Here is a 16,319-nt window from a genome sequence, read left to right on the forward strand (position 1 = left end):
TTGCCCTTTGCCATGCCTCCCATGGCAGCCATTTTGTGCTGGCACCCAGGACAGTTCCACAAATGGCCAACATGCCCACAGCTCCCAAAGGTCACCAACCCCTGGTTTAATGTGTCAAATGTTTACTGTCAAAAACAATACCTTTGATCAGGGTTAGGCTTTCCTTTCTTTCTCATATTATTTGCTGTCGTTTCACTAAAGTGCAATCTTGCCATGGTTACTTTGGTTACCTGGTCTCCTGGAAGATCAACTCTATTACATAAAAGAGAAAAGCACAGAGATTTCAGCTGAACTATGAACTCCCATCAAACTACCCATGGAGGTGACTAACCTGGGGTGAGTATTCAGAATATATACAATGAACAAAATAGTTTTCCACTTCTAACTGCACTACTCTCCCCACCTCCCACCCTGTTCTTCAAATTAGGGGTTGTTCACCTTGAACTCATAACAATAATAGGTGAACTCTCTACTCACCACCTAGCCCATTCTCATCCCAACTTCCATTGCATCTCTCAAGTGTGAGCCAGTGTGGTGTAGTGGAGAGAGTGTTGGACTGGGAGTTGGGAGATCCAGGTTCTAGTCCCCACTCAGCCATGAAAGCTCACTGGGTGACTTTGGGCCAGTCACAGACTCTCAGCCCAGCCTACCGCACAGGGTTGTTGTTGTGAGGATATAATGGAGAGGAGGAGGATTATGTATGCTGCCTTGGGTTCCTTACAGAGGAAAAAAGGCGGGATAGAAATGTAATAAATAAAATAAATAAGTGAAATGTTCATCCATTTGCTCTTTGCACTTATGACAAGTTGTGGCAAGAGGACAATGGGGGATAATGCCAGGTTTATTATTGATAAGGTACTGGTAAGACAGCAATGGCTTCTACACTTTTGGAACAGTCATTTGTGATAAACACTCTCCTTAGGGACAAACTACACATTACATTAATTCTGTAGCAAGCCCCTGAGATGAGAATGAGAGAGAGAGAGAGAGAGAGAGAATAAGTGGCCCCCATTAGGATTGGGGCCAGTGGACACTGGGAGGGGACAATTAAACCTCCCCCCTCCACATACACCATTTTCACCTTGAAATTCCACCCCCAGTTCAGGGGTTTAAGAAAGTCTACATTGGTGTCAATTGAGGCTTCCTTTCTCTTTTTTTAAACCATCCCCCCATGGTGGAGGGATTTCAGGAAAAAAAATGGGGGAAGGTTTAATCCTCCCCTCTTGGTGCACAGTGGCCATGATTTGAATTGGGGCTGTGCACACTTACTCTACAGTAAAGGGTTATCCTCTTCTACATTCTACATAATTACTGTAACATGTCATTTGACCCTGAATCATTTGGCATCCGTATGATCCTCCGTCTCACTGTTTTGGATATTTTACTTCTTGCTTGCATTACCCAAATGAGATATTCCTCACCTTAAGTGCTCCCAGGAAAGAAGATTTTTCTCTCATTCTACCCCAGACTGTGGAAGTGCAAACATGCCAGCTCATCAACAGAACGACACACTAATCTGAACTCAGGCAGAAATAAGGGCTACTCTAGACAATGGTACTTAAAGAGTCTCAGCAAGCATCAACAGTACCTCAGGGTGCTTCCGGACAGATGGCTCCTAGTGCTAATAAATAATTGCTCTTCCACTGTAAGCTGCAAGTAGAATTGCAATTGCAAGTATGTGTTTTCTGTGTGTACATCCCACTATGTTCCTTCCACACCGGTGCCCTTAGAGCTACTCTTTTGTCTTTATGGCGAATGGTTCTCACGTGGGTTGGGACTTATTGCAGAGCTGACCTCATCACAGCTCAGCCCACGGTCACTAGACCCTTGGCATTGGCTGCCATTTTTTTTTATCAGGAACAGTTTGGATCAGAGCAATCTGCCCAGAAAACTCAACTAGCCACATCCTTTACCTCAACCTCTTTATCCCAGTCTGTGGGAGCATATGTTTACTTTTCACTCACAAATGACCAGAAGGTCTAGTATCTACCCATGTCTCTACAAGCTTATACCAAGATTTTCTTCTCAGCTGCCAGTGAGAAGAAAATTGGAGGCCCACAATTAGTCAAGGAGCACCTAAGACTATTCCAATGGCAAAGCTAGGGAGATCTGGAACTGAAAAGTGTCCAGATTAGAGATCAGTGGAAGCCACTCTGATCTTTTGGAGCTCCCAATTGCTTGGGGCTCTCTGTATCTATTCAGCTGAATGCGGTTACAGTGCCCTTTGCACACCCTCTCTGCCAATGCAGGGAGGTCAGAGAGAGAGCATGCATCCCTGACTCCCTCCATGCTTACAGCAAAGCCCTCTTCAGTGAACTCCTGAAGAGAGCTACAACAAACATAGATGTGTTAACGATACTGGCCCAGTTTACATGATCACCCCTGCTTAAACAAACTATGGTGGCTTGTTCAAACCGCAGCATGGGCTGGGCACCATTTGTCTGATTACCTGCCTGGGCACAGCTTGTCATGTCATCTAAACTCAGGTGGCATGGCTTGTACGAGGGGGAAACAACCCCCAAATAGCATCATGGCCATGAAACAACATCATGGCCTACTGTTGAGTTATTTGAGGGCTGTTTCCCCCTCAAACAAGCTATGCTGTCTGGGTTTGGATGATAGGACAAGCTGCACCTGGGCAGGTAATTAGGCATATAGTGCCTGGTGCGTACCAAGGTTTATAAAAGCCACCGTGGTTTGTTTAAGCCATGGTGATTGTATGAACCAGGCCTCTGTGTATTTTTTCACTTACTTAACAGGAGAGAAAAGTTTTTTGCTTCGGTTGGACTGAGATTGTTCAACTACGATTACTTGGCTGGGAGCTTCCATCTATATAAGGAATAATAAGAAAAATGTTTAGGACGTGATTTTTAAGTACAGGAAGATTTGCAAACATTGAGTGTATCTATGAGGATATCAGCCTTTGAGGATGGAACAGTGGTCCATTTAGATCAGTATTGCTACACTGGGGGTAGGCGCAGCACCTTGGCTGCCACAGAAGTGGGTGGGGCTGCACAAGTGGGTGCAGCTAACAGAGCCCCTCACACACACACACACACACACTAACATACACAAAGTGGAGGCTGGTGGCTCCGATGTCCATGAGGCGGAGAATCTGCTCTGCACCTTGGACAGCTCCTTTAGAGTTCTGACTGGTTCTCACTGAAACCCACAGCAGATTCACTGCCCACTGACATCAGAGCCACCAGCCTCCACTGCATACACATTCACAAGATTGCTGTGGGGTAGGAAACAATTATCTTGATCAGGATTTCTGAGTCAGGAAGTTAAAGGAGGTTAAAGCCTCTCCATGCCAAGCCACCCACTGATCTTGATCGTTGCTGGGAAACAGAGTGTGAGAAGGACAGCCATCCCCTCATGACCTGTTTCCCAGCTGGTGGTGGTGCAGGGGAGAATTGGGGTGGGGGCAGGACACCCATGGCGGCCTGCACAGGGGCCCTCTGAGGGCTGTGTGTGGCCCATGAGTTGCCCAGCCTTGGTCTACACTGATTGGCAGTGGCTCTCCAGTATTTCTCTGTCCTACCTGAGGTCTTTCCTTGCCCTACCTGGAGATGCTGAGGACTGAAGCTGGGACCTCTTTTCATTCAAAATATGTGCCCTGCTACTGAGCTAAGGCCCTTCCCTGGAAGAGTGTATAATTAACTGTTAGGACAAACCAGGTCTTCATCAATTATTGGGGCAGCTGAAGATAATATATATCTGTATTGGTTATTGTTTTTAATATAGAAACTTGACCCAATTTATTTTTCTGGTAAATACAATTGTGTGGTGTGGAACCAAGTGTGAATTCAAACACTGCAATGTAGTTCTTACATTTGAATCCACTCTTCCTTGAAAAAAAATTCATGGAGATGATCCAGTTTTGTCTTTACCACCGCCCTGAGAGGCTGCTTGGGCTGAGGGTCAGTGACTGGTCTCTGGTTGCCCAGTGAGCTTCTTAGTTGATCAGGGATCTGAACTGAGGTTTCCCGCATTTAGGTTAAATATGGCCCCACACAAGATCTTGGGGGAAGACAGACATGATATAAAAGAGAGCCCAGAGTGTGTTCATCAGCCTCACTGCAGGTCCACCTTTGCAAATGAACTGGCAGATGAGCAGGCCAGCAAATTGAACACTGGTTGAGACCAAGCAATCTTACCCCTCTCTGCCAGCTTCTCCTCAGACAGGGAAAATTAACAAAGCACCTGCTTGAGGTACTCAGCCACAGGGAGGGTTGTTCCATTTCTTCAGTTGGCGCAGGAGTTGGAGATGGAACAGAGGCCCAACAGGGTTTCAACCAGCATCCAGTATGTTCGTCACTTTATTTTGTGGAGACAGCCTCAGAGTGTTATATCTGTCTTCCCCTGGAACTTTAGGCTGGGAAAATATTTTGCTCCAGATCAAGGATGTAGAATTTCAAGCGCAGGGGCCAAATCCAGGTGTCCAGATGCCAAAGCTGGACACCCAGGGGGGAAAACTGGCCCTCTGGGGGTCCCCAGAAAATCACACACCCTTCCTCTGACCCCACCCACTTTCTCCCAACCACCAATCATTTGGTGGTTTCCTGGCTTTTGTGTGGGTTTTTCTCCATTCCAAACGGTTGAAATGCCTCTCCAAAAGCTGAGTTACTGGGCAATAAGAGCTTTAAGCTAAAATATGTTGGTATTTTTTGGCCTTGCCTCTTTTGCCTTAGGCCCCACCCATCACTAGAATGCAGCCCCTGAGATCGCCTCAGAAATGGAATTCTGTCTTCAGGCTCAAAGAGGTTCTGCTCCAGAATCATTTGAGCTTATAACTGGGGAAGGGAAGGCTAAAGAGAGAGAGAGAAATCCCCTATAGCACCTTGTACAGCTTGGCTACTGGTGACATTTGGGGCTTATTTCATTAACAATAATTTTCTCCCTTTCCTGTTCCTTGTAATGATGGGGAACTAAGGGTAGAATCCAACTAAAGTCCCACTTAGAGTAGACCCACTGAAATGAATGGGGCGTTTGCTATAATTGACTTAAGTCCCATTAATTTCAGTGGGTCTATTTCAAGAGGCCTTTAGTTAAATTCTACTTCAAGTCTATGGCTAAGCCACTACAGCGCTGTGGAAATAAAAGATGGTTCTGTTGACCATCTCCTTGCTAGGGAGAGGCTGGGTTGGCAACCGTAGTTACTGAGGGAAATGAAAGACAGGCACACCTTAATACCAAAAGCCTTCAAGTAAAATGTTTCTACTGGCTTCAGCCCCAAATGGGTTTTGACAAATTTGGGACTTCCAACCACTCGAATGTTGACTGTGATCTGGAAGTGGTTTTTCTTCTGACAAACGAAAGCATCATCGACTGCTGAAAAATTAAATCCTTTGTTTGTAACAACGTGATATCCCACATCTGGCCTACAAAAACAGGAATCGACAAACACCTGTGAATGGAACAATATTTGCCAACAAGGAGCTCAAGTCACCCAGAGAAAAATATAGAAATAGATACCCCACTACAAATATCCTTGATTTTTTTTAAAAAAAAAAAAACAACAACTTTGAGGTAAATGTAAGAAACTGGATTTTAACCCCACACAGGAAATGGATAGGAAATATCTACGCTGTGAAATTCATCTCAAAGATGTTCAGGGCTGCTTCCCATGTTCCCTTTTCAAGAGAGTGTTTGCCCCCTTCCACAGGAAACAGAGGGGTACCTACAATGCCTCTCTGAAATGATGTGTAGAAAGATCAGACAGACCATTTTCTCATATAGCATCCATTTTAAAATAGCTGCACTGGCTATCAATGTGTTTCAGGACCCAACTGAAGGTACTGGTTTTAACCTTCCAACTAACCCACCATGGCATTTGCTCAGTACCATCCATTAGAGATGTTGTTTGTTTGTTTGTTTGTTTGTTTGTTTAATTTCTTAATCGCCTGTCTGGCTGGTCACCCTGCCACTCTGGGCAATATACAGCAATACAAACAGTTTTAAAACAATAAAATTCTACTTTAAAACATCATATTTCTAAAAATACCCTAACCCACCTCAAATGCCTGCCTGAACAACCACATTTTTAATGCATGGGGGAAGCTCATTAAAAAGGGGGCATGGCGGAGTTCCCTAGGGAGGGAGTTCCACAGAGTGGGGGCCACCACAGAGAAGGCCCTCTCCCTCGTCCTTACCAGCCTAGCTGTCCTAGCTGTTGGGACAGAGAGAAGGCCATCCGAGACTGATCTTGTTAAGCAGACTGTCTGGTGAATTTGCCCTGGAAAACAACTGGTAACCAGTGCAACTCCTTCAGCACCGGAGTGATGTGATCACGCTGGCAGCTGCCTTTCTAGTTGTTGTTGTTTTCGTTAACAACAACAACAATCACATGATGATCATCATCATTTATATAGTGCCATCTATATATGTGGCACTTTACAAAGAAAATGTATGACAGATCCCTACCCCAGGGACTTACAGTCTAAAACAGATACAGGGAAATGATGGGGGTGGGTTGGAATGGAGCCATGGGTAAGCAGGGGAAGAATATTTTATTATTTCCATTAAACACACTTTGGCTTTCTTCACACGGAGCTTTTATCCTGTGATTGAGACTGCTCCTTCATGGAAGTTTGCGGGACCTTTATATGATGCCGTGATCATCCAAGGCATCTCCTGCACTAAATGCCCTTTGTTGCATTTTTAAATAGATAGCAGATAATGAGCTATCAAATTACCCCGTTGTGTTCCGCTTCAGTTCCCTCTGTGAAAAGAGGGAAAGCGGCAAGAAAAGGAGTGAGATCAATGAAAGATAATGGAAGACTCAGATACGGGGAGAAGGGGGGGAGGGGAAGGGGGAAAGGAAGCGGGTGAAAAAGGGAGTCGTTGTGATCCTGAATTTAAAAAAGAAGCAGAAAGCCTCATTTTAAATGCAGGATTTTAGGCTGGTGTAGAGATGCCCTTTGGCTTAGTTACAAAATGTATAGGGACTTGGGGATGATCCAAAGCCTTCCCCCAAAGTGGTGAGCTTTGGGGAAGGATATAAAGGAAATAAGAGTGGTTGTCGCACAGATGTGTTCCAGGAGCCAGTTCCTGGCATAAGGGCAAGGGGAAATGGGCGGAGTTGTTTCAGGGATCAGGAGACCTTTGGATGGCTGCGGGTGGTGGAGCTTGATGAATGAAGGTCAGAGGAGGGGATGTGTTGGGATATAAGCACAGAGAAATATGGGAAGGAAAGGTCACAGAGGGCTTTGAAGTTAAGGACAAGAAGCTTCTGCAGGATCCAGGAGTGGACAGGAAGCTGGTCAGGGATTTTAACCAGTGGAGTCACATGGTCAGGATGATAAGGGTAGTGAATAATTTTGGCAGCAGAATACTGGATAGTTGTGGATGAAGGTGAGACAATGGAAGACCCAAAAGAGGAAGACTGCAGTAGTCAAGGTGAGAGGTGACCAAGGAATGGACAACAGCGTTCACTGAAGGGACAGAAAGGAATGACCGTATTTTGGAAATGCTTTGATGATGGACTGAAGGGGGGGGCAGGGGAAAGAGAGAGAAGTCAAAGAGAAAACCAAGACTTCATGCCAGCTCAACCATACGTTTGGCGTTTCAAGAAGATCAATTAGCACTCTCAGTAGCCTGCTGTGACGTGTTCGCTCTTTATTTTCCAGGTAAAATCACTATCATCCACCTCAACATGGACTTCAGGTTAATACAGTTCAGGGGCAGGGTGTTCCTGTAGCACTCTTATTGCAGTCACCTGTCTGTTATGGCTATCAGAGGTTGCTAACAGGGTAGTGGGTGACCCTTTCCCTTCAGGGCTTCTAAAATCAAGCCAAAAGGCAGTGGATGGTTAGGCCCAAGAAGAGAGCTTAGAAGTTGCCATTCTAGGATAGCTGAGATGGATCTGAGATTAAAATAATGTATAAAACATTCCCTGCATTATATTTTTTTTAAGATGACTTGTGGGAAGTGGCCCACAGTGAAGTCAGCATATGGAAACATCCATTTCTTTCCTACGGCAGGTCACAGCTCTGACCATAAATACCTTTTATGGAAGTGTTTTAAATATTGTCACGTAACATAAGGAAGCAAGCTTCTTTACCAGCTCATTATTCCAATACCCATGGTAGTTTCTGGAGTATATATAGGATTCTGCTCACAAAAAGTGCCCTGTTAGTGACACTTGCAAATTCACTGATGTGGACTGCTACTATCGTGTAAGTAAATGTGAAACAAAAAATGAGTTTATTTGACTTATTTTCTGCTATTCTGATGGGGGCAAAGATGCCAAAGATCTTCTACAAAGGAGCAGTGAATTAGCTATCTAGACCAGCCTTCTGGCCATGTTGGCTGGGGAGGGTGGGAGCTGCAGTCCAACAAATATGGAGGGCACCAGGTCGGGGAAGGCTAGTCAAGGCAATTACATATCCCCCTTTGCATAAGTAATACATCATTCCAAAGCAGTAGCACAAGATTTCAAGTCTTCATTGTATGGAGCCATTTTGTTCATTAATGAATGACTGAACAATGATCTCTTGTCACAGGCCACTGGGGAAAGCCAAAAAAAGAGGCAGTTCTTCAGGATTTATCCTTTCCTTTGGCTATTAGGGCTTAGAAGGGTTTACAAAAGATTTACGTCAACTTTATGTTCTTTCAAGACAATGAGTAAAGACTAAATGGTCCCTTTGAGACTCACTTTCTTCATGAGATCTTAGTACACTGAGAGGAGAGAACTGGTTCATAAATGACAAGTTCAATCACTTCTCAATTTGTAAAGAGTATCATAAAAATGATAGCTTCCAGACAGATAAAATAAGTGAAAAGAGACTTATCTGTACATTTAAATGTTTCTTCTATATTGGAGAGCAAACATTTGGGAGCCCCAAATTTACCCTGCTTAGAGAAGAGGAGATGCAAATAGTTTTGGACAACAAAGGCTCAAACAACATTAATGGTGATAATATGAATTACTTTTTATTTCTATTTTAATTCCCCCCCCCCGCCGCCCCCATACTTAACAATGTTGACCGCACCCTGGTCAAAAATCCCTGCTAAACAGGTTTGTTTTACGGTTGTTCTCCTAAAAGATCATAAAGCAGACAAACAGAAATTAAGAAAGGGATGCTGATAGGGAACCCATCAGAAAATTCCAGTGAGCATGCTGAGAATGCACCCACCTACTCCAGGGTCACAGCGATGGAGCCACTGAATGTTGTAGAGTGCTTGGCCTCAACAATGAACCATGTCTGGTCTCTCTGCAATGTTTGGCACTGGGCACACTGAGAGATCAGTTTACAACACACACACACGCACGCATTTCAGGGACATTATTCTGTTCTTTCTTTGGGCTACAGGCTAGGTTGATGAAACCAAAGTGCAGGACAGCCATGAAAGGCAAGAAGAGAGTATTCAGAAAGGCCAACCCAAGGGGCATCTTTGTAGGTGGTTTCTCCAGTGCACACAGAGTCAAGCTGAATCTTTTACATCCACTTCACTGTGTTGGCTTCTCCAAAGGACCCAGGACATTGTGACCCTGTGCAAGGGTGCCGAGAATGTCCGTTATTAGTCCCTGAACCTCTTTCACAATTCTCAGGATCCCCGAGGAAAGAACCATCAGTATCATTCTCAAGAAAGCCTGTTGTTCCACTTCTTTCCGTATCCTTTCATCCCAACCAGAGCATCACAATAAAAGGACTAACTTATCAGCACTTACAGTTTTCCACAATTGTGGTTAAACAAGCTACTCCAGGGAGACATGTGATATGGTTGCCATGCGAGGGACTGACAGCATTTTCCCATGAACTCCCCATTCTGTACATCACTGTCATATTCTTGCAGCTCAGAAGAAGGATTCTTAATAGTCACTGGAAGGAGATCAACGTATCAGTTCACTTGTCAAAGTGGTGGCATTGTATAGTTGTCTCTGGGACACAATCTGGCTGGAAACACAGTGCCATCACTGGAATATTGAACCAGGGGACTCCCTCTTGGACTACCTGATGTTACTTACTATTGTGCCGGGACTGCAGCTCATAGGATCAGAATAGCAGAGCCCAATATCAATCTTGACCACAAAAGCCCATTACAAGAGTTATTGCGTAGGGATGGCCAAATATGTCAATTTCAGTTTCTGATTTTTCCAGTCTTAAATTCAATTCATCCCAACAGTGAAATTGAAATACATTTGTATGAAAATTCATACTCATTTTTTGTCAATGACTCCTAATACATGCATTTTGCCTAATATACACTTTTTTCCCAAACCATTTTCCTAATATAATTAATTTCTAATCTTGTTTTCAGTAATGCACACATTTTTGTGTGCATTCCCATAATATACACATTTATGTACAGATGTTTTGACTGGAGAACTCCACTGAAACATTTGGAGAAGTGCAAATTTTGAATGAAAACTGAGTTTCAGTCTGTGTATTGGTTTAAAAGTGCAAAACTCAGTAAATCCATCCCTAGTATTGCATCATTTTGGCCACCTAATGCGAAGAGAAAACTCACTGGAAAAGACCCTGATGCTGGGAAAGATTGAAGGCAAAAGGAGAAGGGGACGGCAGAGGATGAGATGGATAGATAGCATCACCAATGCAATGAATATGAACTTGAGCACACTCCGGGAGAGAGCAGAGGACAGGAAGGCCTGGCGTGCTATGGTCCATGGGGTCATGAAGAGTCGGACATGACTGAACGACTGAACAAAAACACGTATTGCATCGCTTCTTTTCAGGAGATGCTTGTTCTTGGCTTGGACACCTTTTTTATCTAAATAACAGGATATATACATAAAAAGGTAGGGAACAGTGATAATATATGCAGCCACAAACTCTTTGGAGGAAGGATGGGGTAAAATACAATACAAATATTTCAATGTAGAGTGTTTTTACATGGAACAATAGAAGTAGGGCATTTGGGCCTGTTTTTGTGTATGAATGCTGTTAATATTGCAGATACTTCAGAAGGGCGGGGGGAATCTAATGCACTTTCCTTCCAATGCAGGAGCTGAATATTCAAGTTGGGGTCAGCTTTAAAAACATGGGTGCCATTTCAGATGTTAGGATACTGGCTCCCTTCACATCATTGAAAGGCCCATCCTTGAATATGGTCCATATTAAATTGCAAAAACAAAACAGCAAGCAGAGGAAAAAATAAACACGCACACACACACACACACACACACAACTTTCCCACTGCAAACTGTCGTCCCACAAGGGCACTATGCAGCAGAGAAGCAGCCATGAGGTTAAACAGCAGCTTCAATGTGATCGGTTGTTTGGACCAAATTAGAATGATAGCCAAAACCAAGTACAAGCATCTTCTGTTCGAACGTGCTAGTATGTGGTGGCCAAGATTAATACTGGGCTCTATTTTAGTGAACTAACGTACATGTCGATACACACACTTTCTTTAAATCCTTTGTTACTGCAACCTATCTTGAGCCAACGGAACACAACAAACTATAAATCAACATTAAACTAACAACTAAAAGTAAACTTTGTCATACAGGCACCTCAGGAATGGAGAATGTTGGTGATCCGCCAGACAGCTCTTACCCCAAAGCAGTGTATTTTGTGATTTATGTTTCTCAGATGCCTTCCAACAGCATTATCCCATTATTTTAAGTCTCAGATGTAGGGAGGTTCGGTGTGTTCTACATATCTGCACGGAAGGTTAATTTTTTAATATACAGTACATTTTTGCTTACTTTGTCCCATATTGCCAGAACATGTTAGAAGTTCTAGAGGGTCCTCCAGCAACTCAGAGTGTTTTCTCTTCTTAGATATCAAGGGAAGGCTAGGGAAAGAAAATTAATATCATCAGTTTTTAGAATATGAATACAACATTGCAAACAAAGAAAAAAAAACCCTACAAGACTCCCCTCCCCCTGAGCAATGCCCCAACATTTCATGTCCTCATTTGTTGTTTTTTTTATAAAGAAATCTGCTTTTTCTCCAAACTGGATTCCAATCCCTCCTTTCTCCATCACTTTCAAAAACATTGGTTTAAAGCAGCCTTCCCCAGCCTGGTGCCCTTGAGATGTGCTGGACTACAATTCAGATAATCCAATGGCCATGCTGGCTGTGTATGACGGGCACTGTAGTCCAACATATCTGGAGGGCACCTGGTTGGGGAAGGCTGTTTTAAAGTCTGGTGCAGGGTGGTGGGGGGGTGTGAAATGGACTAGATCTGAAGCTGCTTGCCATCTGATCTAATCAATTTCACCACTTCATTATGTTGGATGAAGAGCCTGAAGTTAGTATTTACTAGAGGTGCTTCCAGACAGAGGGATCCCAGTGCTACCAATCAAAAGACACGATATGCCTATTTTCTCCTTAATGGGATTTTTCCTGGTAATATAAAAAGATGAAAAAACTTATAGGAAAACATGGGAGGGGTATAAATGTGTTGTTGTTCAGTCGTTCAGTCATGTCCGACTCTTCATGACCCCATGGACCATAGCACGCCAGGCCTTCCTGTCCTGCACTCTCTCCCAGAGTGTGCTCAAGTCCATATTCATTGCATCAGTGATGCTATCTAGCCATCTCATCCTCTGCCGTCCCCTTCTCCTTTTGCCTTCAATCTTTCCCAGCATCAGGGTCTTTTCCAGGGAGTTTTCTCGTCGCATTAGCTGGCCAAAATATTTGAGCTTCAGCTTCAGTATCTGTCCTTCCAATGAGCACTCAGGGTTGATTTCCTTTAGGATGGACTGATTTGACCTCCTTGCAGTCCAGGGGACTCGTAAGAGTCTTCTCCAGCACCACAGTTCGAAAGCATCAATTCTTCGGCGCTCAGCCTTCCTTATAGTCCAGCTCACAGCCATACATTGCTACTGGGAAAACCATAGCTTTGATTATATGGACCTTTGTTGGCAAGGTTATGTCTCTGCTTCTTACTATGCTGTCTAGGTTTGCCATAGCTTTCCTCCCAAGGAGCAAGCGTCTTTTAATTTCATGGCTACAGTCACCGTCTGCGGTGATCTTGGAGCCCAAGAAAATAAAATCTGTCACTGTTTCCATTTCTTCCCCTTCTATATGCCAGGAAGTGATGGGGCCAGATGCCATGATCTAGTTTTTTTAATGTTGAGTTTCAAACCAGCTTTTGCACTCTCCTCTTTCACCCTCAACAAGAGGCTCTTTCGATCCTCTTCGCTTTCTGCCATTAGGGTGGTATCGTCTGTGTATCTGAGGTTGTTGATAATTCTCCCGGCAATCTTAATTCCGACCTGTGATTCATCCAACCCAGCATTTCTCATGATGTACTCTGCATATAAGTTAAATAAGCAGGGCGACAATATACAGCCTTGTCGTACTCCTTTTGCCAATTTTGAACCAATCGGTTGTTCCTTGTCCGGTTCTTACTGTTGCTTCTTGACCCTCGTACATGTTTCTCAGGAGACAGGTAAGGTGGTCTGGTACTCCTATCTCTTTAAGAATTTGCCACAGTTTGTTGTGATCCACACAATCAAAGGCTTTAGCGCAGTCAATGAAGCAGAAATAGACGTTTTTCTGGAATTCTCTTGCTTTCTCCATGATCCAGCGAAAGTTGGTGATTTGATCTCTAGTTCCTCTGCCTCTTCGAAACCCAGCTTGTACTCCTGGTAGTTCTCAGTTCACATACTGCTGAAGCCTAGCTTGTAGGATTTTGAGCATCACCTTGCTGGCATGTGAAATGAGCACAACTGTGCGGTAGTTTGAACACTCTTTGGCACTGCCCTTCTTTGGAATTGGAATGTAAACTGACCTTTTCCAGTCTTGTGGCCACTGTTGAGTGTTCCAAATTTGTTGGCATATTGAATGCAGCACTTTAACAGCATCATCTTTTAGGATCTTAAATAGCTCAGCTGGAATACTGTCATCTCCGCTAGCTTTGTTGTTAGGAATGCTTCCTAAGGCCCACTTGACTTCACTTTCGAGGATGTCCGGCTCAAGTTCAGTGACTGCACTATCATGGCTATCAGGGACATTCAGATCTTTCCTGTATAGTTCTTCTGTGTATTCTTTCCACCTCTTCTTAATCTCATCTGCTTCTGTTAGGTCCCTGCCTTCTTTGTCCTTTATCATGCCCGTCTTTGCACAAAACGTTCCCTTGAGATCTCCGATTTTCTTGAAAAGATCTCTTAGTCTTTCCCATTCTATTGTTTTCCTCGATTTCTTTGCATTGTTCATTTAAGAAGGCCTTCTTGTCTCTCCTTGCTATTCTCTGGAACTCTGCATTCAGTTGTATATATCTTCCCCTTTCTCCCTTGCTTTTCGCTTCCCTTCTTTCCTCAGGTACTTGTAAAACCTCATCAGACAGCCACTTCATTTTCTTGCATTTGTTTTTCTTTGGGGTGGATTGAGTTGCTGCCTCCTGAACAATGTTACGGACCTCCATCCATAGTTCCTCAGGCACTCTGTCTATCAGGTCTAATCCCTGAAATCTATTCGTCACCTCCACTGTATATTCATAAGGGATCTGATTTAGGTCATACCTGAATGGTTTAGTGGTTTTCCCTACGTTCTTCAATTTAAGCCAAAATTTTGCAAGAAGCAGCTCATTATCTGAGCCACAGTCAGCTCTAGGTTTTGTTTTTACTGACTGTATAGAGCTTCTCCATCTTTGTCTGCAAAGTACATAATCAATCTGGTTTTGATATTGACCATCTGGTGATGTCCATGTGTAGAGTCGCCTCTTGTGCTGTTGGAAAAGAGCGTTTGCTATGATCAGCGTGTTCTCTTGGCAAAACTCTGTTAGCCTTTGTCCTGCTTCATTTTGTACACCAAGGCCATGCTTGCCTGTTATCCCGGTGATTTCTTGACTTCCTGCTTTAGCATTCCAATCCCCTATGATGAAGAGGACATCTTTTTTTGGTGTTAGTTCTAGAAGGTGTTGTAGGTCTTCATAGAACCGATCAACCTCAGCTTCTTCGGCATCAATGGTTGGGGCATAGACTTGAATTACTGTGATGTTGAATGGTTTGCCTTGGATTTGTACTGAGATCATTCTATCATTTTTGAGATTGTACCCCAGTACTGCTTTTCCCACCCTTTTGTTGACTATGAGTGCTACTCTATTTCTTCTAAGGGATTCTTGCCCACAGTAGTAGATATGATGGTCACCTGAATTAAATTTGCCCATGCTTGTCCATTTTAGTTCGCTGATTCCCAATATATCGATGTTCAATCTTGCCATCTTATGTTTGACCTCCAGTTTACCTTGATTCATTGATCTTACATTCCAGGTTCTTAAACAATATTGTTCTTTACAGCATGAGACTAAATTCTGTTTGAGGCAAGGCGATTGTAGGGTAAAAGGCTCATCTGAAAGCACCCTCAATAACGAGGAGACAGAGCAAAATGGGTTTTCCCCATGCAGCCAAGTTCTTACCTCTCCCTCACCCCCAATTCCCTGTTATAGTGTCTTCTTATCAACTGACTGAAACTGGACAAGCCTTGTGCCATAGTATGCTAAGGAAGAAATTTATCCAGTTTCTATACAAAACAATCATCTATGTACAGCCAGAAGTCCCACCACCCAGTCAAAGGCCCTAGTGGAAAAAGGGACAACTTGTTTAAACATAATGAAATCCTAAAATGTGAAATGCAACATCCTGTGTGTGTGTGGGCGCACTCATCAGTAACTGTCCTGTTAAATGGATATCAGGAGTGGCAGTTTGAAACGCTTGGAGATGAAAGTTCCTTAGGAGAAAAAAAAACCAGAGGTACGTGGGGTATAATGCTTATGAAGGCCATTGGGACTTCTGAGTCTATATACCCAGAAAGTTTCCCTTTGTCAAGCATATCAAGTTCTTTTGTTTGTTCTGTTGGAACCAACTGTAAATCTGAGAGACTACATGCAGAAGAATTGAAATGTCTTGCAACAGGCTGCTCCAGCTTTTGGCAAGAATCTCAGATTTGTGGTTACGGAATCTTGTTCTTAGATCTGTAGTAGCCTTCCCTACGTATGGCATTTGACATCCTTTTTTTAACATTCAATTAAGTAAACCATATAAGTAGAAGTGCACCTTAATGACTGTCTAAGGCAATATATGTTGTTAGTAACTGGGCTCCTGAAAGCAGTGGTTTCTTGGAGGTAACTTCAGATGATGCAATGCGTTAATTTACAATGGCATGATCTTGGGTTGCAGATGTGAGAGAAAGGCTGCAATCCTATTCACATGTGCTTGGAAGTAAGTTCTACTGAATGCAATGAAACACACATCTGAGCAGAAATCGGTAAGACTGAGTTGTTAACATTTAAATACTGCCACCTTGTGGAGATATGAAATTTTTATTTCACCTGCATTACCTTCATGAGTGATGGAAACAGGCTCTTGCCTACATAAACAAATGCCACAATAAATTAAT

The 16,319-nt window shown here is 43.4% G+C and overlaps 1 protein-coding gene across 4 annotated transcripts in view; it reads right to left on the reverse strand.

Annotated features, from left to right (window-relative positions):
- The window catches only part of MYRFL (myelin regulatory factor like), a 69,935-nt gene that overhangs the window by 35,632 nt on the left and 17,984 nt on the right, over window positions 1–16,319 (reverse strand). For all 4 annotated transcript variants that reach the window (XM_084810505.1, XM_084810504.1, XM_084810503.1 and 1 more), the window contains 5 exons: window positions 11,678–11,766; window positions 9,677–9,827; window positions 5,189–5,384; window positions 2,753–2,829; window positions 142–252 (listed from right to left, as the gene is read on the reverse strand). In XM_084810505.1, coding sequence (XP_084666631.1) covers window positions 142–252; window positions 2,753–2,829; window positions 5,189–5,384; window positions 9,677–9,827; window positions 11,678–11,766 — 624 coding nt within the window. The remainder of the gene's footprint in view (window positions 1–141; window positions 253–2,752; window positions 2,830–5,188; window positions 5,385–9,676; window positions 9,828–11,677; window positions 11,767–16,319) is intronic.

Source organism: Heloderma suspectum, chromosome 7, assembly GCF_057233095.1.
Source record: "Heloderma suspectum isolate Gila_16-S chromosome 7, 16-S_ref, whole genome shotgun sequence".
Taxonomy (NCBI): domain Eukaryota; kingdom Metazoa; phylum Chordata; class Lepidosauria; order Squamata; family Helodermatidae; genus Heloderma; species Heloderma suspectum.